Source organism: Aphidius gifuensis, linkage group LG1, assembly GCF_014905175.1.
Source record: "Aphidius gifuensis isolate YNYX2018 linkage group LG1, ASM1490517v1, whole genome shotgun sequence".
NCBI classification, from domain to species: domain Eukaryota; kingdom Metazoa; phylum Arthropoda; class Insecta; order Hymenoptera; family Braconidae; genus Aphidius; species Aphidius gifuensis.
This window is the reverse complement of record NC_057788.1, coordinates 30072161-30096470: the sequence shown is the minus strand read 5'-3', so window position 1 is coordinate 30096470 and position 24310 is coordinate 30072161. Positions and strand designations below refer to the sequence as shown.

Here is a 24310-nt window from a genome sequence, read left to right as displayed (position 1 = left end):
GGTGCTAGGCACATCCAATAGTCGGCCTTCGACAAGACCGAGCAACTCGATTTTGTGTGCGTCATTTCTTCATTATTTGACACATTAAAATTAAATATATATTTTAAAATAACATAATTTATAAATTAACAAATATACATATATAAAAAACAAAGCAACATCGAGTGATCTTCAATTTGATCAAAAAAGCCAACGAATTAAATACAAACAGAGTCTAATTTGACGTTTACAAAATATATTTTAAAAAAAATTTAATATTAAATTACAAAACTGCAATTATTTTTTGGTACTTCGGGTCCTAGAAGATCCAAAAATCATAAAACTACATCATCTGTTAAATTTATCACAAATTCAACAAGGTAAGTTTGATATTTTTAAAATAAAATTTTGTCATATAAATTTAGATAAATAAAATAACTAACAATTTAAAAAAAAATATTATCTTATTATTATCATGTGTCATTTCAATTTTGACAATTATAATTAAAATTTAAATTATGTTTAAAATTGAAATAATGACGCACTCATTGTATCGTTGAGTCATTTAGGGCCAATCATCATCGAGTGATGCTTTTCTAATGTGGGGGATAATCAAACGTGATTTGTCTATTTTAAAATTACCAAATAAAAATCGTCATAGCATTTTTTTTTTTTTTTATAAAATTAATTATACAAATGTATCTTCTTTTTTTTAATATAATCAAGTTAATTGATTTTTTTTTTTCACTTTATATATATGTATTTAAATGTAGCAAACAAACAAGGGCTAACCTCGATTCAAATAGAGGGTTTTTTTAAATTTACTAAAATCAATACACTAACCCTACCCAACATCGACTTTTGCGCGACTCGTTATCGTCATATGTAACCGGTAATTTTCCTTATTACAATATAAATTTTTTTACAAAAAAAAAAATAACAACATTCTTAATCTTGGTGTATTTTTGGTGGAAAAAAATTTCGAGTTATACAATTTGTATTCGTGATTTGAATATTAATAAAAATTAAAAAATAAAAAAGCCAATGATTTCTCGGGTTTGTAGAGAAATCGATAATATTTTTGATTTTTTTTTTTATGATAAAAGAGAAGGTGGGAGTGAAAGAGGGAGGGAAATAGAGAAAAATAAAAAATCAATTTTCGCTTGAAAAGCTATTTAACAGCTTGTCGGCTTGTCATGAAAATTATTATTTAAAAAAAAATATTTATCAGTAATAATTTTAGATTTATATATATATTGTATAAAAATAATCTATTGACAAAGAGTGACTCAACCAGCGTCTTTTTAAAAAATCAATAGAAAAAAAAGAAAAATGAAAAAAAAAATTTAAACGTTCAAGTCAATTTCTCGAGAACGTCTATCGACCGTAAAATATCGATTCTTCATTGTCGTCGTCATTGTGGCTTGTGTATATATTTACAAAGTCACATTTATTATATATGCCTTGATTAAAAAATAATATCACAAAAATAAAATATAGAGTAAAAAAAAAATAGAGGGAATCGTGTTCGGGTTGATGAAAATAATGTTATATGGTTTTATAAATATATTCACCTATTTACCCACTTAAACGTACTGTCAATGATAAAATAGTTAAATTAAAAAATCATTACAATCATTAGTATCACGAAATGACATTTTGTAGTATTATTTTGTTATGCGATTTTCCCTATATATGTCATTAATCGTGTTGCACATTATTTTCGAAAGAAAAAAAAAAAAATTTTTGTTTTGTATTTTTTGGATATCACCGAGTCGTATATGCACGGCTTGATGATTTTTGGCATGATGACAGTGCATGATTATTAATACACAAATTAACTATACATATGTATATAAATATTTTTTTTTTTATTTTCATGACACATGATTGTTATAAACTAAAAAAAAATTAACAAATTTACACTGAAAAATAAAATTTGCACGTGTCATAGAAAAAATGATGAAATAAAAAAAAAATATATATATTTTAAAATAATAAAATAAATATTTTGAATTATTAAAATGTTCTAAAAACAATAATAATAGTTGATAATTATTAACATATAAATAAATAATTTATTATTAATTTTAAAATATATATTTTTTTTTTTTTTGAAATATTTTCATCAATCGATTGATCATAACACAAATTTTTTGTTGTTTAATTTTAATATTTAATTTTATTAATTTATTTACATGTTTTATATATTTTTTTTCTTTATTTATTATTATTTATTTTATAATTTGGCTTGACGTATTTGGCTTTTGGTCACACTCGCACTCGCAGAAGAAAAAAAAAACACAAAATTTACAATAATTTTTCAACACAAAATAATCAGATAATTGTGTCTGATTATCAAAGAGGCTATATAAAAATATATATACCACAAAAGTAAATAAAACAGCCAGACATCGAGCTCATCCATAGACTCATCGTCGTCACCATCTGACCTCCATATCAGAGAGACCTCAATACCCAAACTATCAAGGGAAAAAAAAAAAAATACATGAAAAAATAAAAACAGCAAAAAAACAAGTACTTTGTGAAAAATAATAAAATATATTCAGTTGTATTTTCATCGTGAGCCAAGCATCATCATCATAAATATAAAAAAACAAAAAAAAATAATCAAAAATGCCAGCCGGTGTCGGTACATCATACCGATCACTGGGTGATCTCGGTGAGGATGTCTACAAAAGTACAACAATCATTGAACAATCACATCAAACAACTGGCCAAACAGTATTACAAAGTGTCAAAAAAGCATTTAGTTTTGCATCACCTAAAATTGATTTACGAAAAAAGGATCCACTTATTCAAGAACAAAGAGAAAACATAACAATTGTCACAAGGTATGTCAACATTACATGATTACTAATTAATTTTTTTCTATAAATAATAATTTCTCTTTAATTTAAAAACAATAAATAATTATCAACTGATAATGGTGTCAATATGCGTATGATTATTTGGGGGTGCTTGAATTTATTCAATTATATTTATTTGTTGATAATAAAAATAATGGTCAAATGGTTTACATAATTTAATTTTTATATCAAAACGCGCATACGTGTTACAATGTGTATAAAATATAAATTAATTTTTAAATTGTGCACGATTGTTGGGGTGATAATTTTAATATTTTTAATATAATGCAAAATATATATTAATAAAAAAAAAAAAGTATATTATACGTGTGTGTGCTCGGAAATCAGGGACCGGAAGCTGTTGGTTGCGGCTATCGATCTGGCTCTGGCTTGGCTCTATATATATTGATATTAATATATTGCGTTTGAATGGGGCCACGAGGTAAGCCGCATGGGACTTATCACTTTGTAATATAACAATTATGTTTAATAAAAATTAAATTAATTTTTTTTTAACAAGTAACAATGCACAAATCAATATTCACATAATATATACTTGTTTATTGATTGATAATGTATGTGACCGTGGACTGGACTCGCTTGCTTATGTTGCATGTATTTTTATTTTTTTATTTTTGCTAAATTAATTTTCCATTTATTTTTCCATTTATCATTTCGTATATATTTATTTGTAATTTAAGTATATATAATATGTGTGAGGCCCCCTGCTTTTGTAGATTGATTAGTTTAATTAGTAACATAAGGACTCAATGGATGATGAGATGATGATAATAATGATGATGATAATGGAACCAGCCGTTTTAGTCTTTAGATGATTGTGTTATTATTATTTTGGGGACGTTTGTTTTAGGAACAGAAATAAGATGCCAACTGCAGCAACTGCTGAGGAGTATGCTCTTCTTGGGTGAGTATTTATTATATAATTTTTAATAAAAATTATATATTATTTATTGATATTATTATTTATTTATTTTATTATAAATGATGATTTTTTTTATGAAAAAATTTATTTTTATATACAGATACAACACACACATACACACAATTGATCAAACAGAAATTTATAAAATGTAGATTTATGAGTATATATTTATTGTTAAATATATTTATATACTTTTTGAAAATATATTTAATATATAATTTGATAAATAGGGAATGCATTTCTGCTAGAGAATGGTTATTTGTATTTTTTTTTTTTTTTAGCAAGTTGTTTATATATGAATGTAGTCTTGATAGAAAATATACTGTTGGTTTTTTTTTTTTTTCGATAATCTTTTCAAAAATGAAAGGAATATGTAATTTGATATATTTATGGTTAATATATTCACCATAGCACCCGCAATAATTGTAGATTGAATATTAAAATTGAACAAAAAATATAGTCAATCGAGTCGAGTCTTCGAATAATTTGAAATTATTAAAATTAAGTCTGAGATAAAAGATTAAAGAAATTTATTTGAATAGAAGAAACGAAAATTGACGGTCTAATTTTTTAATAGAAAAGTGAGCTATAATTTTTTTTTTTTATTTGTTTTTTTTTCTCAATCGATTGGCAATAAGATTGGATGGATTATGAGCACAATGAAAATTCTTATGATTATTTTTATAATTTTATTTTTAAGAATGAAATTAAATTATTTAGTTGAAGGGATATTTTGAAGAAAAATATATTTGATAATTGATAAATCACTGGACCATTGGAGATTTTAAACAAAACAAAAAGACGAAAATGATTTTGTAAAGTTTAAAGTACTCGAGCAAAGTGTTTCGTAATTTATCGTGGGTGAGATAGGAATTTATTCACTTGGCAAAACAGGAAGATAGTTTTACTATATTACAACTGTGAAACATCAATTTGATACAATACTTGTTCTTCAATCTTGAAATATTATGCAATACAGATTAAATATAAAATGCAAGTTATTCTGCGCACTTGAACAAACTTTTCACTGTGTAAATAAAATTTACATTATTAGCTGTGTCTAATTAACAACAAACTACTAATTGATTTTCCTTAAAAAAAAAAAAAGAAAAGTAAGAGTGACTAAAAAATACATTTATTTAAAACACTTGCAATATTATTTTTCATAAGCTAAAAATAAATTTATTTAAAATAATGAGTAAATTAAAAATTTAATTACAATTATTTATAAATAATTTTTATTGTTTTTAAACACAACATTAAAGAAATGACAATTTTTTCTTTCAAAAAAATTTAAAATCCAAACTATTTTCTATTTTTTATAAATTAAAATTAAATATTTTGAAAATTTATTTTGAAATAATAAATTCAAGTGTAATTTAAAAATATTTCTGATATTTTTTTAAAATAATTTTTCTTATTTTTTAAATTGAAAATAAATTAATTATAATATCTGATAAATTTATGTTTTTAGTACTCGTTACAATTTATTTATTCAAATTCAAAACTGTAATTTCGTTTCGTCTGACCTCCATTGGCCAATTAAAAAACAAGCCTAATTAGTAATTATAATTAAATGTATATCAATTAACAGTTTCTAAATTCAACATAAAATATTATTTATCAAAAAAAAAAAATAAGCATACAACTTCAAACCATCAAGACACTTGAAAATAATAATTTTTTCCTCTCAAATAATAACTGCATTTGAAATATAAAATTCATTCTGTCACACAGTTTTCCCTACTCATCTCCATCAGTTGAAAATTTATTAACAACATCAACTTGATAGAAAAAAAAAAATGATAAATAAATCGAGACAAAAAAATAATTGTAGACTGAATTGATGGAGAAGGTGAAACATGTTGAGCTAAATTGAGTGTAAAAAAATAAAAATTATTAAAATAAAAATACACGTAGGTGCTTATGTATCATGTACACGTTGAAAATATATGATCAAGTGACTTGGTGGTTTTCTGGTTTTATACCTACACGGATATTTATTATTTTATATTTTTTTAATATTTAATTATTTACGTATTATATTACTAAAAAACCACGGACCGCAAAATTATTATATTCATAAAATAATAAACAAAAAAAATTATTAGAAATTTTATTTTTAAAATTTATATTTTTTCTATTTATTTATAATATTCATTTTTATATTTTTTTTTTTGCTGCAAGCCAGCAGGAAATTTACAAGCGTGTATAGCATTGTTCAAAATAAACCCTGGAGATATTTATTTGAGTCTCTGAGTTGGAACAACTTTGTAAAATCGATGGTTATTCACTTCCAGGTTTTTTTTTATATTTCTTTTTTTGTCTACCCCATCCTAACGGAAGTTGCATAAATGACGTCGACGTGGGCATTCATGTGCCTGGAAATTTAATGAGTAGACAATCGTGTGTTGAAAAAAAAGACAAGTAGATATATATTAAAATAAATAAAAACAATCTCCGTACCACTACGAATGCGCAATGTTGATGGACAATTTTTTATTTTTTTTTTTTATGTCTGATGGGTAGGTGCATTGAATCAATATATTGGACTTGATATAACGATGCCACGAAGGCTTGGTATTTCTCTTATTGCAATATAAAAATATTCAATATTCCTCCGGGAAAAAAAAATTATTTACAATTTAATTTTCCATAGTTTTATCATGGTAAATAAATTTACGAAATGACATATTTATTTGAGTTTTAATTTTTATATAAAATGATTATTATTTCATTTATTTATCGAAAATAAAAAGAGTCAATTTGACTTGAAGTTTTTAATAATAGAAATACTTTATTTATTTATTTTTTTTGATTTTTAATTACTCTATTTTTTGTTGTTAAAAAAATAATAAAATACAAGAATATATTATTATTTTTTTACAGTTTTCTAAAATAAATAACAAATGTTTTTTTTTTTAAATTTATAACTTGACAGTAAAAATATATTTTTACTGTCGACAATTTATTTATCTATTTTGATTTATTTATTTAAAAAAAAAATACATTTTTTTATTTTTGTTTTATTCAAGATAAACAATTAATTCAAAATAATTATAAATAATGAAAAGAGTTAAATTATAAAATAATTACTTAGAATAAACTAAACAGAAAAAAAGAAAATAATTTAAATTAAATTTAAAGTTAAATTAAAGTTAAGTTGAAATTAATTTAGTTTTTAAAATTCAATTTTTTATATAATATTATATAAAATAGCGTATGGAGTATGCTTTCAACGAAACTACATTTTCATATTATTAAATAAAAGCATTCTTTTTGAAATATAAAGGTACATAAACTGTAAATGCATTAGCAAAATGTTAATTAAACTGTTAATTTAGTTGAAAATTTACTTTTAAATATTTTCAGCTGAACAAGTGTTTTAATTGATGCATTTTAAATTCGCATTCACATGTTCCAGACACTACGTCGCCTGGCACTCCAGTATATTTATCAAAAAACTTGGACTAAAAAAAATTCAATATATCCAAAAGTCAATTACCCAAACCTTCGAATTTTCCCTGAACAAATAAAGCATCTCATTGCTCTCTAAAAAAAGAGGATATATCAAAATCAATTAAAATCTTTGGTCTAAAAAATTTACAATTTATAATTCAACACAAATATAAAAATAATTTATTACAAATATTGATTTGTTTAAAAATAATTAAAAGGAATTTTTAAATAAATCCATATTTTGTTTGTTTATAATTTATATTTCACTCAAATATTTATTTCATTTGATCCAAATAAATATTTACTTTTCGAAAAACAAAATATGAAAAACCAATGTGATTTCTTTTGGCGAATGTATTTTTAAATCTAAGTACATAAAAATATGATATATTTATTTAACTAAAATAATATTTATTTGCATGAAATAAATCTACTCCTCTATGCACATATATATATCAAATTTGAAAAGTTAATCTATGTTCGTTTTTAGCTTTAAAATATGAATAAAAACTTTGAGATATTTCTATTTTTCAAAATGAACAATAGAAAAAATAATATAACGCTCTAAATCACACAATCATCATCACTGGTATTAAATTTTAATCTCAAAATTGAATTCCCATAAAATTGAAATTTTCATGAGGTCATAAAGTCGGGTTATAAATAAAGCTAGAAGAGTTAATTGTCTCCTGGCAACAAACCAGCTACCAAAAAACCAAATTATATCCGGTCACCTGACTAAATCGATTGACACAATCTTGCGACCTGACCCATCATCCCCTTGGCAAATTTACAAAATTTCCACTAGTTAAAATCTAAATTTTATCTTTCAAAGTACTACTACTCTATTCAATATCAAAGAAAAGTATAAAATTTATATTAACATTTTGTAATTGAGTCAACTATTTCAAATTATAATTTTACAAATTTTTTTTTTTTTGCAAATAATAGTTGAGTCTACAAAGCTTTTCTTGCCACCTCCAATATGGGCGTGGCCACTTTTTTAAAGATCGATATTTCTTATATAAAAAGCAACCTTCCAATGTTCTCATTTGAAAAAAAAAAATACTCGACAATATTTTTAATCAAAATCATTTTTTTATAAATTTATTTTTCAATTTTTTTTTTTTAAATTATTTTATTTTTAACATAATGCGTCAAATTTTTCATGCAATTTTAATTTTTTGTTATTTATTTAAAATGTTATTGTTAAATTTTATATTTCTTTATTCGTTATTATTTCATTTTTTAAGAGTTAATGGAATTTTTTTTTGACCAAAGAAAGAAATATAACCGCATCCGTAATATTTTTTGACTTTCATTATATATTTTTACACAATGATTCAGTCAAATAATTAATGGTTGTCAGACATGCCATTATTATCGGTTATTTGGTATCTTTTGCGCATGCACAAATTGTTCATATTCATTTCAGCTTTCCTCCCAATTCATCAGTAATTTTGCTTCAACCAAAAAAAATAAAATATAAACCCTAAATTTTCTCACGTTTTAAAATAATACCATCGTTTAAAAATATAAAAATACAAAAATGTTATTTAAAAGTTGATGAAAAATATTTCAAACTTTAAAAAATAATAAATATAAAATATTTTTTATTTAAATAAATAACGTGCATTGTTTTTACGACAATGTTATCAACAATAAAAAAATTTTTTTATTTACGTAATATAATTTTTAAATTTAAAATTACAAAAACAAGCTGTAAACAAGTATTTTTTTTTTGTTGTTTTGAATATTATGTATAATTACAACTTGATTTTATTGAGCTGCATTTATATAACAACAAAAAAACCTGACTAAAATTTATTTGTAACTTTATTTGTTAAATTTTATTTGAACAAACATTCATGAAAGTTTTGATATTTGACCTTTGTGAATTAGATATACCAGTTGGTATGTTTTAAATTATCGATTTATCGACAGACGAGAATATCATCGTGGTTTCCAACGATAAATAAAAATTCAAGGGATTTTGTAATATGAGAACAACGTTGAAATAAAATTTCTACTAACATCCCTAGATGAAATTCCAATGGGAAAATAAAATTAAATCCAATTTCTAAATCTTTTTATTATTTTATTTTTAATTTGATTATTGTTTTTATATGTTATTTCAAATTTAATTATATACTAATTTGATAATTATTTTTTAGCACAATGCCATCAGACAGTATGGATGATATTGAGCTGAAAAATATTCAGCTTCAATTTCCAGCACTGCGTTATTTGAGCAGAGATGAGGGTTCAGTCAGAGAGGAAAAAGTTGAAACAGACAAGGGTAGTATTGTCGTTGCTGTACAAGGAAATCGTGCAAAACCTGCCATTGTAACTTATCATGATTTGGGTCTAAATTGTAAGTCAATCATTTTCATATTTATTATTCATCAAAAGATAATATAATTTAAAATTTCAGATATATCAAGCTTTCAAGCATTTTTCAATTACATCGACATGAGAGTGTTGCTGGAAAATTTTTGTGTGTATCATGTTAATGCACCAGGTCAAGAAGAAGGTGCACCAACATTACCTGAAGAGTAAGTGTTAAATTACAAAATTTAATTAAATTTTTTTAGCTCAAAATTTTCCTTTGATTCATCAGCTAAATCAATTTTAATTTCTAACACTATTAAATTCTATCAAAGACCTCACTTAGCAACTATAAATTACACAACTCTTTGACCAGTTAATAAAATAAAAAATATAATTACAAATGAAAAAATTAAATTTGATAAATTTTTTAAAATATAACCTTGGCCATGAGAACATCTGGTACTACCAAGTCAACATCAAGACTGCAATGCAGACCTACATTAGCCCAGAAAATAAAATAAAAAAAATAATTTCAGGGGTGTGTTCCCAATTGCATTTGCGTGTTTAAACTTTATAAATAAAAAAAAAAAAAAATTCATATCATATTTATAATTAATAATAATCAACCAGCAAAATGTCAATTTAATTTATCAACATAGTTTCTTAATTAAAAAGACAAATTAAAAAAAAATGAATAATTAAATGCCAAGAACTTTTAAATTTTAATTTTTTTCTGTTTTTTATTTAAACAGTTATATTTATCCAACAATGGATGAACTTGCTGAACAATTATTATTTGTAATTGGACATTTTGGTTTGAAATCATTCATTGGATTTGGTGTTGGTGCTGGTGGAAATATATTATCACGTTTTGCTGCATCACATCCAGGACATGTTAATGCATTGTGTTTGATAAATTGTGTATCAACACAAGCTGGATGGATTGAATGGGGTTATCAAAAATTAAATGTACGTCATTTAAGATCACAAGGAATGACTCAAGGTGTTCTTGATTATCTCATGTGGCATCATTTTGGCAGGGTAAGTCTTTTCATTCAAAATGAAATCAATTTTTCATTTTAAAATAGCTAAAATTTAAATGACCTTGAATTGTCATGATAATAATGATTAAATAAATTCAAGTAGACTTTTATTTTTGTGTACTTGTTATGGTGGAAAAGTACTACATGACTGACAAAAAATAATTGGATTATTTAAGAAGCTATATACTTAACTACATTACACAGTCATGAACAAAGTATAAAGCTTTTTTTACTCAACAATTTTCATATATATACAGACAGTAATAATATTACGTTTGACCCAATGAAAAAATTTTATTGTTACGTAATTTTATAATAGAAAAAGAGCTTTTATAAGTACAAAAGAAATTAAGCTTTAAAGAGGATAATTAATTGAATTTGATTCATTAAAATATGGACTTTTCATGGAATTTATTTGATGAATTTTGTTTCATTTTAATATTAGGTTTTTAGATGTGAATTTGTATGATAATTTGATTTTTATTTTTAGGGTACTGAGGAGAGAAATCATGATTTGGTTCAAGTTTACACTAATTATTTTGAACGTCGTGTTAATCCAACGAATCTTGCACTGTTTATTGACAGTTATGTACGACGTACTGATTTGAATTTAACTAGAGAACTAGATCCATCACGTAAAAAGGAAGGTAAAACACTTAGCGTACCTGTGATAAATATTACTGGCTCATTGAGTCCTCATGTTGATGATACTGTTACACTTAATGGAAGATTGGATCCAACAAATAGCTCATGGATGAAAGTATGTTATTTTTATAATTATATTTAATAATAGTAAAATTTTGTATTCAAAAAACAAGTACAATAACTTGAGATAAATTAATAAAAGATAATTAATTTATGATTTTTTAATTTGTCATTTAGATATCAGACTGTGGAATGGTACTTGAAGAGCAGCCAGGAAAAGTCAGCGAAGCTTTTCGACTATTTCTTCAGGGTGAAGGATATGGTAAGTGAGCGTCATCGTAATCCTACCACGATGCCATTATATTAACGATATATTTATCGCCAAAAAAAAAATACATATTTATATATATTAAACATTAAATATTAATAATGATAGTTTAATAAATACACACACGTTTAACACTGAAAAAAATTTTTATTGTATATATATTTATCCAGTGGATTATTTTGAATTGAAAATATAAATGCATTTACCCAGTTTTTGGTATTTAGTCGTGATAAATATTTTAAATATTTTATAAATTCTAAAATAAAGAAAATGAATTTTATTTTGAGATGAAATTAAATTCTAAATACTAAAATTGGATGAATTAATATGAGAAATAAATTTAACGTAAATAAATTTAATTTTATATTTTATATTTAATCATTTGATTGTAGAATTTTAGAAAATATTTATAATATTTATATCAAGTTTTAAATATTTAAATTGGGTAAATTAATTTTATTCAAAATTATAAATACTTGAATTTACTGGATACAATTTTTTTTTCTAATGTCGATATCATAGTAAACATTTATTGAAACTGTTAATTTAATTTGTCTGACTAAAAAAAGTTTTTACTACTTGAAAAATAATTTAAATAATATATTTACTGGAAAAAAATTTAATTTTATATTTATCTATTGAATTTTAGTATTAAAAATTAAAAATTAAATTTATTTATCCAATATTTATATTTAAAACTTGAAATATATATTTCAAATATTTTTTAAATACAAAATTTAAGCAGTTGCTTTTATATGAATGAAATCAAATGAAATTTTCAATTCGAAATACTAAAATCTGATAAATATAAAATTTTTTTCAGTGTTACACTCAATGGATAATAAAATAATCAATTGACGATTATTTGTGTATCTATTTATATGTGTTTATATTAAATATTAATTGACGATAATAATAATGATAATTATATAATAAATTAACGTTGCTCGAGCTTAGTCAGCCTTGTCGTATGCCGCGCGTACGTCTTCATAATGCAGAAGACGATAATTTTTTTTTCTTTTTTTTTTTTAAGTATTAAATTTATGATGGTAAATAAATTAGTTGAATTTTTAATGCTTGTGCCTTGTCGACGACCGCGTGGCAAGTCCATCAACAGCTTTACTGATATATTACACAAATTTTAAATATAAAAATTATTCAAATAAATAAAACGTTTATCAAAAAATATTACGTGGTAAAAATTGAATTGATAATTTCAATATGGGCCTAAATAAAACTCAAAAAACTAAAATAATAAAAAAAGCTATTTAAAGATATATAAAGATTTGATTAAAATAGAAAAAAAATTATTAAAAAAAAAATATTATTAAATTGAAGATGATAAACCTTATAGAGTAAATATCATAAATTGTAATAATTATTATAAAGAGTTTATGAGCCCGTTATTCATTAATCTTGTTGGAAATTTAGAAAAAAAAAATAAAATAAAATTGACATAATAAAAGTATAATCTCGATGCAGAGTTAAAAAAAATACATGACTCTAACAAACAACAATTAAAATTAGAAAAAGAAAAAACAAAATAAAAAAATTAACTAGTTGTTGAATTGAAAAAAGAAAAAATTGATTAAACAATAAATATTATTAACTGGTAGATTATAAATTCACTCAAAGTGATGCATTATACATAAAAAATAAAAAATTTTATCTTGATTATAAATATTTAATTAATTCGTGTCGGTCACTGCTGTCTTTTTTAAATAAAAATTTAATTAATGTTAGAAATTTTATTATTGTTCTGTTTGGCTTTTTTGGTCACAGATAAACACACAATTTGCACCTGACACCACTTAAAGTATGAAAACAAAAAAAAAAATAAATAAATATAAATCATAAAAAAAGGAAAAAAAAAGCTTTCACTATCATTATTCTATTTTTGATTGGCTAATTAATTGTTATATTAATTAACAATCAGAATAAAAAAATATTTACGAAATTTCATAAATTAAATAACATAAGACGCTTCTTTGTAGTAATTTGAACGCGCTCACCAGGCTTGCAGTGATTATGGAATGAAAATAATCAAAAAATACTAAAAACAAATCACATTATATAAAATATAAAAAAAAAAAATATAAAAGAAAATAAAAAGGAAGACTTAAATGCTAATTCATGACGCGCCATTGATGTACTAGGATCTCATTGTTCATCATACGCCTCATCTGTTATAATATAATTATTATTAATCATTGTCATTATAAAATAATTTAAAAAATTACTTTGGCTGTTACTATTAATTACCATATGAAATTTATCATAAGCTCACTCATCTTCATGTTTATATTCATCAAAAAAAAAAGAGAATAAGAAAAAAGAAATATAAAAAAAATCAACACACATTGTTTAAATTAATTCATCGATATATATTCGAAAAAAAAAAATAATAAATCGCGATAATTAATTATTAATTATTTCAATAAAAATATATAAATTAAATTATTATATTATTGCATTAATTATTAGTGTAATTATTGTTAGATTATTATTTTTTTTTAATAATTTTTTTATAAATTTTTTTTTTATTTATCACAAAAATATATATAAATTACACTGAGACACACTTTGAATAATTTAAATTCACTGTAATATATTTTTTTTATCTATTGCTAATTATTTTTATATTTTTTTTTATATATATTATGTATGAAAAAAAATTATTTGCGTCTTTATTTCTCACGCGTCTCGGAACGATCGAGTGGTATGTATATTTTTTAAAAAAATGTCAAATCAGAAAATAAGAATATTTATAAAATAGTTATCATGTAGAATGAATGCACTGAATTATTATTTAAAAGCTTATTAGATTTAATTAATTTTATTTATGTTATTTATTTATATTTGTTTTAATTTTATTTATTTATTTTTAGTTGCGGGCAATCACCAATCATTTTAGAAACCACAAACTTTTAACTTAATTTTCAAGCACAATTATCATTTTAATTAAATTTAATTATATCATTATTTTTATTAGTATTAAACAACATGTATAATTTACTTTTTTATTTATTTGTTTGTTTTTTTTTTTTTTTTATTTTTTTCTATGCGTTTTAGTGGTGAGAAGCCCGCGGAAGCCATTGACGCCAACAACATCCGAAGGTAATTGTAATTAGGAATTTCGGGACATCAAATTATGGAGCCAAATTCACTGATAATGGCCAATATATTAATTTGGCCACGTCTAAATTTTGAGTAAGTCGGAATTAATAGTTTTTGTCGGGTAAAAATAAAAAATATAATATAATTTTTAAAATAATGTAAATTACTAACTCGGAATTGTTTAAATCATCTGCATTTTATCATTTCATAATTATCCTGTCAATTGGTAATGATAATTATCGATAAATATAATTATTCAAAAATTTTTTCTTCTTTTTTTAATAATACAAATTTAAATTTACCGACTGAGCACTATCAGTGATCTGCTATCACACTAAATGTGACCTCTAATAATGATAAGAAAATTTAAATATCAAAAAAAAATATATCTAATCCCATAAAATCATTACCAACTGATGGTATTACCAAAATTTAAATTAAAAAACATAACATCGCGTTAAAATATTAATCTAATATAATTTAATTAGTTGAAAAAACAAAATTCTATTTTTAACAATTTATTTAGCAATTGAAAGAACAAAAAAAAAGAATTCTTTTAATCTTCTGTAGCGGCTCTCGGTTTGTGGTAGGAAATATTAATTTAAAAAATTATTATTTTACTTGTTTTGAAATTGAAAAAAAAATTTTATTGCACCGTGTAGAATTAGAAAAAAAAATTAATACAAAATCAATTACACAAATATTTTAAGTTGAAAAATAAAAATGTACAATTGCACATGAAAAAAAAAATAAATTAACACAAAATTACACAAATTATACTTTGCATGTTTGCTTATATATTAATTGAATTATATTTTTATTTAAGGATTTTAAATTAATGTTGATAATTGAACTTTTTGGAAATTCAACAAACATGGTATTAAAAAATTTTTGTATATGAAAATTATTAATAACCATAACGAAAGAAATTAAAAAAAAAAAAAGAAATTCTTGATTAATTAACAAAATCAACTAAAAATAATATAAAGGAAATTTTCCAATTTATTTGAAGCTATTGATGTAATTTTAATTATTGAATAATTTATGTTTTCAGTGGCTCCATTGTCACCACTTAGAATGGCTGATTACAGACTCGGATGTTTGGATGGATTGAATCATCTTTGCATGAAGAAAATTGATTGGCCATCTGCAACAATGCATATTACCGAAAATCCCATATCAGAAGCAGTTGCATGCTAATTATTTTAACAATTTTTACAGTTTAAAATTAAATCAGCTGGACACAAACAGGATTTGAATGTTTATACAAAAAAAAAAACTCTTCTTTTAAACTTATATCACAAAATTTATTTTTTTTATCAATTATTTACGTCAGTGACGAGTGAAAAATATTTTTTTTAATATAAAAAATTGAATAATTTTACCTACAATTTAAAAATCATAAAAAAAAAATAATATATTTGTGTATTGAAAATTAGAATATGTATTTATTTTTTAATTTTTTTCTTCTTTCTTTTTTTCAATTACAAGTATATAATGTCAACTGAAAAATCGAATTTTTATTTATTAATAAAATATCAATAACTTCATTGACTGCCGAAGAAACATATTGTAAAAAAAAAAAATATCGAAGAAAAAAAAAAAAGTGTCCTATTTTGCACATTTTAAATTGAATTTGATAATTATTTTTTTGGCCTGATTAATTATGGGAAAACTAGTTTTATTAAATTTCTAGACTGGAAGAGAATGCTCCATATCAAAATGGTCATTTTGACATGATAATAAATCATCATTGTATTTATTTTATTTTTTTTGTTGAATAAATTTAAATTTTAAATAAGCGCTAAAATTGATTTGTGATTTTGCACTTTTTGCACCACAAGTCTAGATGGTGCCTTGTGTTTATTGATATTTTAGAAGTCATTTTAGTGAGACTGGTGATTAGATAGATAGACGTTTAAAAAAAAAATTTTAAATAGATCCCACTTGGTTTTCCCAAGCCTCTAGCGTGATATGATAAAACGTGCCTGCAATTTAAAAATACGTAATAGTTTGAACCAACTTTTAAAAATGCTATAAACGCCTTTTAGTTTTCTATAATTAATATCCAAAAAATATCCCAACAATTGTGAATTTTTATCATCAATATATTTAAATATTAAAAAATAATTGTTCCAAGCAGAACCATAATAACACTCAAAAAATATTCATCAGCTAAAATCATGATTGCTAAGTGAACAAAAAAAATAAACATTAAATATTATTATATTGATAATGTGCAACATTAAATTTGACATAAGTGATTTGTCATTGAAAAATAAAAAAAAATAAAATAAAAGCAGTAAAGACCAGATGAAGAATGTCAGATCAAAACTGATAAATAAAAAAAAAAAAAGATAATAAATAAAAAATAATTGTAGACAGTAGTTATTATGACATATCTTTGGCTACAGAATGAAAAATAAAAATAAAACAATCATTAGAAAATTTAATGATGATTGTAGTTAGGCTTAGTATTTGAAATAATTTTAAATAATAATAATAAATAACAATAAATAATAATAAATAATACAGGAGTAAGAAACACACATACGCACCGAATATGTTTACTGTTGTTTACAATAAATATATATTAAAAAAAAAAAAAAAAAATGATTTGAATTTATTGGTTCCTTTCTACAGTTATTATTTCTATTTTTCTATAGAAATTTTTTTTAATATTTAGCTCTTCACAGGAGATGTAAGGAGAAGCAATTTGTAATTTTTTTTTAAGACTATTTTAAATGGATTTTAATTTTTTTTAAAAAGCTTTTCAAGTAATTAAGTCATCAATTAATTATATGCAATATATTAATTATTTATGTAATAATTATTAACACAATCATAAGAGCACTAAATATAATTTTTTATATAATTTAAATATACGATTGGTCTTTAGTGGTTCGTGCTTCTGATGTACTTTTCACGCAATAAATCATCAATATGATTCTGCTTCTTTCTTAATGACTTTTTTTTTATCAGTTGAAGAGTGGCAACCATTAAATTGCTTGATAAATAGACGTTAATAAAAAAATTACTAATAACAAACTATATTTCATTAAGTTGAAATGAAAAAATATATAAATTAGACTTGAATATAAATAAAAATATTTCTAATGGCAAATAAATGTCAAGTGTGTTTAAAAAAATAATAGATAATAATTTTTAAATGATTAATAAAAACCTCAATGATATAAAAAAAATAAAAAAATGAATTTTAAAATTAGAACAAGAGTTGAAATATATATGAATATGATAATCATAAATATATTTGTTAATATTTTATTACATTACTAAAAAATATATTTATCATATGGAAAAAAAATTGAAAAAAAATTCCATCTGTCTCATGATTATCTGTTAAAATCCCAAGGCATTTGGTCCCTCAATTTGTGATGAAAAAAATATAAAAATAAAATTTACAAAACACACCAGTACGTCTGTTATAAACGCGAGATCCTGAATGAGCATTTGTGGGAACTTTTGATCTCGCTAACCAACATGTTGAATTAAAATAAACAAAAAATAAATAAAAATAAGATTTTTAGTAAGGGAATTATATATAAAAAGACATCTGGATATTTACCCACACTAAGACAATAGCCGACAGATCTAAAAACATGCTGTATCACTTTGGCGCCACCCACTAAATCAATTCCTCTTAAAATCCAAATAAACCCTATTTAAAAAATTTAGAAAAAAAAATTATCTACATCGAAATTAAGCAGTGTCATTTAATCTTTTTTTTTCTTTATCTAATACGTCATTGTATTTTGATTATCAGCTTAATAGAAATAATTAAAAGTTAATTAAAAAAATTAAATATTTACATTGTCGACTGATTAACAACAAAATATTAATAATTAAAATTTAGAACGTTTTAATTACTAATTTGTTGTTGATGTTTATTAAAATTTATTATAGAAATAAGTTGGTATTTAAATTGACCTAATGCAAAAAAAATTATAAGACAAATTGCATGTTTAAAAAGAGGATGCTGTTTTTAGTTTATAATTTTTTTTGATTTCTGCCATCACGGTCTGTACAAAGTAGCAAGTGTAATGCGACAATCCCTAATCGTGGTTGTAAAAAATATATAAAGTTTAAATTTAAAATTCGTGGCTACATTTATAAATAGACTTTTCAGTTTAATTTTTTTTTGCAATAGGACAATTAAAATGCTTGCTAATTCAAATGATACCTTGAATGAGACCTTGAAAAATAACAACATTTAAAATAAAAAAGTTATTTTTTATATTCAACAATGATTCTGTATTTTTTAAATAATTATCAGCTTTATTTTTTTGTTAATTTTCATTATCAACTTATGGAATTTTTTTATTGATTTTAAATGAGTGCATTCTGGAAATAATATATATTATGATCGATGAAGATTGAAGATTACCTTGGCGCCAACAAAACCACCATCACATGCATCTCAGCATTTTCTTACAGTTTTTCGTTCAACGACATTGCTTTGTACACTGTATACATACAAACATTGTACAATGATGAAAAACCAGTTGGTCAAGTAAAACCACGAGTATAAATAAATAAAAAAACAACAACATTTAAAATAAAAAAAATCCATGTTTGCAACGATGATAAAAGTTATCCCGCGTCTTCATGGAATTTACCAACACAGTTACTAAAAATACACTATGTAAATATTTATCTGGACACGTTCCTATATTAGAATAATAATTGTACAAAAAAAAAAAACATAATTTAGAGTTTTTATTTTTAAATTAAACAAATTAACAAGTCCCAAAGTCAGTAAAAATTATAAATGGTTATTCGAAAATTTAAATCTCATGGGGTCTTTGCAATTGAATTCAAATATTACATCGATAAATTATATTTTTAAAAAATTAAGTATTTATAAAATTTTAAGTATAAATTGCAAAATTATTATTTAATTATTCAATTAATAATTTTAATATAATTAACATTTTTTTCATGACAAATTTTACTAAATAAAAATAATTATTATTCGCATATTTCCATGGCTGTTTATTAAAATTATTTATTGTTAATATCAATATAATTAACAATAAAAAACCATTAAAATTTATAATAAAAATAAAAAAATTTTTTATTTATTCTAAACATTATTATTAATTATTTAAAAAAAAATTAATTTTAAATTTAAAAATTTTTATTTAATTATTTAATTAATTATTAAACAATAATTAATATTTTTTGTTGGAAAATTTTAATAAATAACAGTAATAATTTATAGTTTAATTTAAAATTTTTTAATTGTTAATATTATTATTATTAACAATTATTAAACCCTTGAAATTTTATTTATGAAAAAATTAAATTTTATATTTTATTGGGTAAATTATAAATGACGAAATTAATATTTAATTATCTAATTAATAATTAATATTTATTTCATGACAAATTTGAATAAATAAACATAATTTTATGTTTAAATTTACATATTTCTACGGTCATATATCAAAATTGCAGTGTAAAAAATTGTGGGACCTTCACATATCCTTCGTGTATCACCGTATAAAATCGTAAAACTTCGTAACTTGAAAATGCCACCTGTTGGCAATATAAGTCATCAATAAAGTTTGTAAGGACGCGCGGGTATTCGCTATAGAACCAGCGTAGAAGTAGTGCGCGGTTGGTTTCTCAACAAGTGACGCGCTAAAAAAAGGAGAAAAAAAAATAAAAAAAAGCAATTTATATCATCTTAAAAAAACAAACAAACATACAACAATATAAATAAACACATTATCAATAATTTGACATTGTTACAGTGAACATAAAAAAGTGTGTTACAGTTTATTAAATAATCCATAAAACAATTTATTTACTCCAATAAAAAAAATCACAAAATATCTTGCTAATTTTTTTCCTCGCTTAATCATTTACAACAAATAAAAATTATATAATTTTACAATCTCGCGTTAATATTACACTACTGATTAATATAATAATTATTTATTTATAAAATGGAATTTGACACGTGCAAATAATCCCGAGTCAACGAGTGAATCAACAGGTTGATAAATTTGTGTAGCTTTTTTTTTCTTTTGTTTTTTTTTTTTTTGGAGTAACTTAGTGTCAATTTTATGTGCAGTGAAATTCACTCTGTGAATTAATGTTTCTTCTTTTAATTGTTTAATATAAAAAAAATATATTCATAGAATTTTGTGGTGTTAATCAAGTGCTAGTGTAATGTATTTTATGTGAAAATAAAAAAAGGTGTTTTAGCTTGTAATTTGTGGATTATCCGTCAAAATGATTCGAGGAAAATTCATTGGAATTATTTTATTAACATTTTTAACAACATCATTCGCAACACAGTTCAATAAAATTGACGAAAGAGGTATGTACATTATTATTATTGTTTATAAACAAAATTTTTTCTCACAAGCCATTTTTTTTTTTCTCTCAAACAAAATATTCTTCTTACTTAAATAATAATAACATTAAATTCCTATTATTATATCAATCACGTATTTCACCTGAATTCACTTATCGCTCTATCAAAATATAAAAAAAAAAATTATGTTTATATCATGCTTAAATTGATAACAATCAAGATAAAAATATAAAATTATTGAGACGAAAATAAAACTGACAATTATTTAAAAATTGAATATCATGTTGATAAATAAATATTAAAAATATTATTAATACATATTATTATTAAAAAATATCCAAATTTTAATAATTCATTAATAATAAAACAATAATAATAATAATTGTTTATAAAAAATACAAATGTAAATTGAAAAAAAAAATACAAAAAAAGTCTTGTTTTTATCCTCATCGCAGCTGATAAAAGTATTTAATAATAAAAATAATAATAAATTCCATTCTTGTGAGGAAACATATGTGTCTTGTATGTTCATACACAATGGGTTAAATATATCTTGTTAAATGGTTAATTAGTAGTTTAATAAGATGAGCCTGTTCCAATGCATGCTTAAGAATTATTTTTATTTTTTATTTTCCTCTGACTTGATGGAGCATCATCATCATCATCTCGGTACTTTTGTCCAAGTTACCAAGTAAATAAATAGTAAAAAAAAAAAGACAATAAATAAAACAACAATATTGTTTTTCCATTTAAAATGTTGTCCTTTAATTATATTTACTTGCCGAGAAACTACTCAATTATTTTTTTTTTAAATATTTATTTTTCATAAAAATTCCACAAAGTTAATGAACAATTTCTTTAGTCAATTCTTTTAAATATCTTTTGATGAAAAAAAATTAATTTTTTTTTCATCAAAAAATAATACGTATATAGTATTGTTGTTGTATTTATTTTTTTTTAAAACTTCTTGAACATACGTTATACTCCAGTGAGAAAAAGAATGGATCAACTATCAAGTAGTAGTCTGGTAGTGGTCAGTCAAGCATTAAATAAAAGACTTTATCGAAGTCCATAAAGCATGTTTTTTTAAAAAAATAATCATTCAAGATTCTTCAACATGATTGATCATTTTTTATTTATTATTTTTATCAACAAAACAAAAAAATATTCGTAGAAAAATCATTTATTTGCAAAATATAAATTTACTATTAGCTCTTATTTTTTTTTGTATTAAAATTATTGTTTTTTTTTTATTTGCAAATTATTGATACGCAGGTAATAAAAATTATATATTTATGTTGAATTATTTATGCAATGGTGTGCAATATACATATGCGTTACAAGAAATTGCAAAGTGAATGCATGTGCTCTCGGCCGTGATTACTGTCGCCGTGTATAGATATCTCAATTGCCTGACTACAATTCTTAAGTACATTCGTGATAAGTCGAATAAAAATATGTACAAATAGTCATGTTGTCGTCATACAATTCAAATATATATATGACAAGTCTTTAAGAACAATATATCAAAGTACAATATTAAAAAAAATATAAGAAAAAAAAAAACAAATTCATTTCTTGCTTGCATTAATATTGCATTTAATAGAATCAGTCAATCAAGATGATTCGCGGCTAAATCTACTCATGATGCGTCATCTAAATTATAAAAAATAAAAAAAATAAATATATAAATAATTATAATCGGTATTGGTTCAAGTGGTGTTGACCTATTGTTGTGTGTATCGTTAGAATCATGAATCTTTTTTGTCACTGACTATTTTAATTCGTGGGAATGTCATATAAATATGTATCGATTTTAATCAATTAAAATACTAGTTAAAGGCAAATATGTCATTTAAATTTAGCTGAAAAAATTATGTTTATTAGAATAAATGACAAGGAGAGAGAATAAAAAATCAGCGATGCGAAAAACTGATTTTATGCTGAAAATTTAACGGAGTTTTTTTTTAATATTTTTATTTTGTGCAGAGACTTGTGGAGTTCATAAATATAAAATAAATATGAGAAGCGTTACATTCACTTAATTACGCACAGAGAAAAGTCTCTTACAACTGATAAAATTTAAAATAAAAATTTTATAATTTAAACCAAGCCAATGACACGATCTAGAGTAAAAAAAAAATAATTATTTAAAATTTGTCTAGCCTTGTTGTCTAGTATACTGAATTAATGAATTAATAAAATCCAAGTTTTAATTTAAAAGGTTATTTAGCTTTGGAATGTCTTATTGAAAATAATATTAATAATAAATTTTCAATTAAATAATAAATAAATAAAAAAATTAAAATTAATTATTCGGCCAGATAATAAACAGCGTGTAATTTTTTTTTTTTTTTTTTCTTACATTTTTTTTTATTTATTGTTATTAATATTATTTGTAGATTTTTTTTTTTTCTGGAGTTTGTAGTTTTTTTTAGAGATTTTTTTATGCTGAGGATATTTTTTTTTTTTTGTATTTTTGGGCCTGATGCACCTTCTTTCTGCTGATGTGGCAACGCAGGAATTCTCGTATGGCTTTTCAAGTTAAAAGACACCCTACAGAGAATGATCCTAGCGGGGGTGGAAATTCTATTCACAATTCAAATAAATCTCGGCATACTTTTCAAATACAACCTGAATCTCCAACTTGATCTTTCCAATTTTACATTTTTTTTCGCTGTTAAATTTAAAAATATATTTCAAATAATTTAACATAATGATATTTATACTTTTCATTATAACATTTTTAATATTTGCATTAAATTAATTTTATTTTCATTTAATTACAGTTAATTATCACAGTAAACATAGCTTTTAAAAATTTATTTTTTTTTTGCATAAATTTGTGTCGAAAATAACATATTTTTTTGTTATCTAGTTGTTTTTTAAATCAAATTTACTTATGACTTGATTATCACATTTTAATTACAAGTAAATTCATTGAAAAATTAACTTTTTAGATTAAAAATTCATACAAGATGATTCTTTTTTATAATAAAAAATATATATTTCGACTTTTCAACAATCTTCTTCCCGTCTTTTGAATTCAAGTCTCTGTCATTTGATCCCTGGAATTCAGCGTTCTGCAACGACCAGAAGAATCTCAGGTAGCACTTGCACTCTAGAAAATCCCGACGAAAAAAAAAAAAACTTACAGTAGAAAAAACATTTAACCCATAAAAATATATAACCAACGAATAAATTTATAAAAAAATTCTCACATAAAAATTCAAAAGAATTTTTATACAA

At 22.6% G+C, this 24310-nt stretch overlaps 1 protein-coding gene across 7 annotated transcripts; it reads left to right on the top strand.

The window, feature by feature from the left end:
• LOC122860327 (protein NDRG3) lies at positions 1-17107 on the top strand. Of its 7 annotated transcripts, XM_044164091.1 has the most exons (10): positions 1-359; positions 786-788; positions 2269-2834; positions 3721-3774; positions 9426-9625; positions 9686-9806; positions 10335-10623; positions 11116-11385; positions 11508-11592; positions 15770-17107. In XM_044164091.1, the coding sequence occupies exons 3-10, from the start codon at positions 2617-2619 to the stop codon at positions 15913-15915; spliced, it is 1383 nt and encodes a 460-aa protein (XP_044020026.1). In that variant the 5' UTR covers positions 1-359; positions 786-788; positions 2269-2616; the 3' UTR covers positions 15916-17107. The 7 variants fall into 7 exon arrangements, with proteins under 7 accessions (XP_044020026.1, XP_044020025.1, XP_044020027.1 ...); XM_044164090.1 differs by lacking the exon at positions 786-788; XM_044164093.1 differs by lacking the exons at positions 786-788; positions 15770-17107 and adding an exon at positions 14671-14808 and having other exon boundaries at positions 2-359.
• Positions 17108-24310: the final 7203 nt, after the last annotated feature.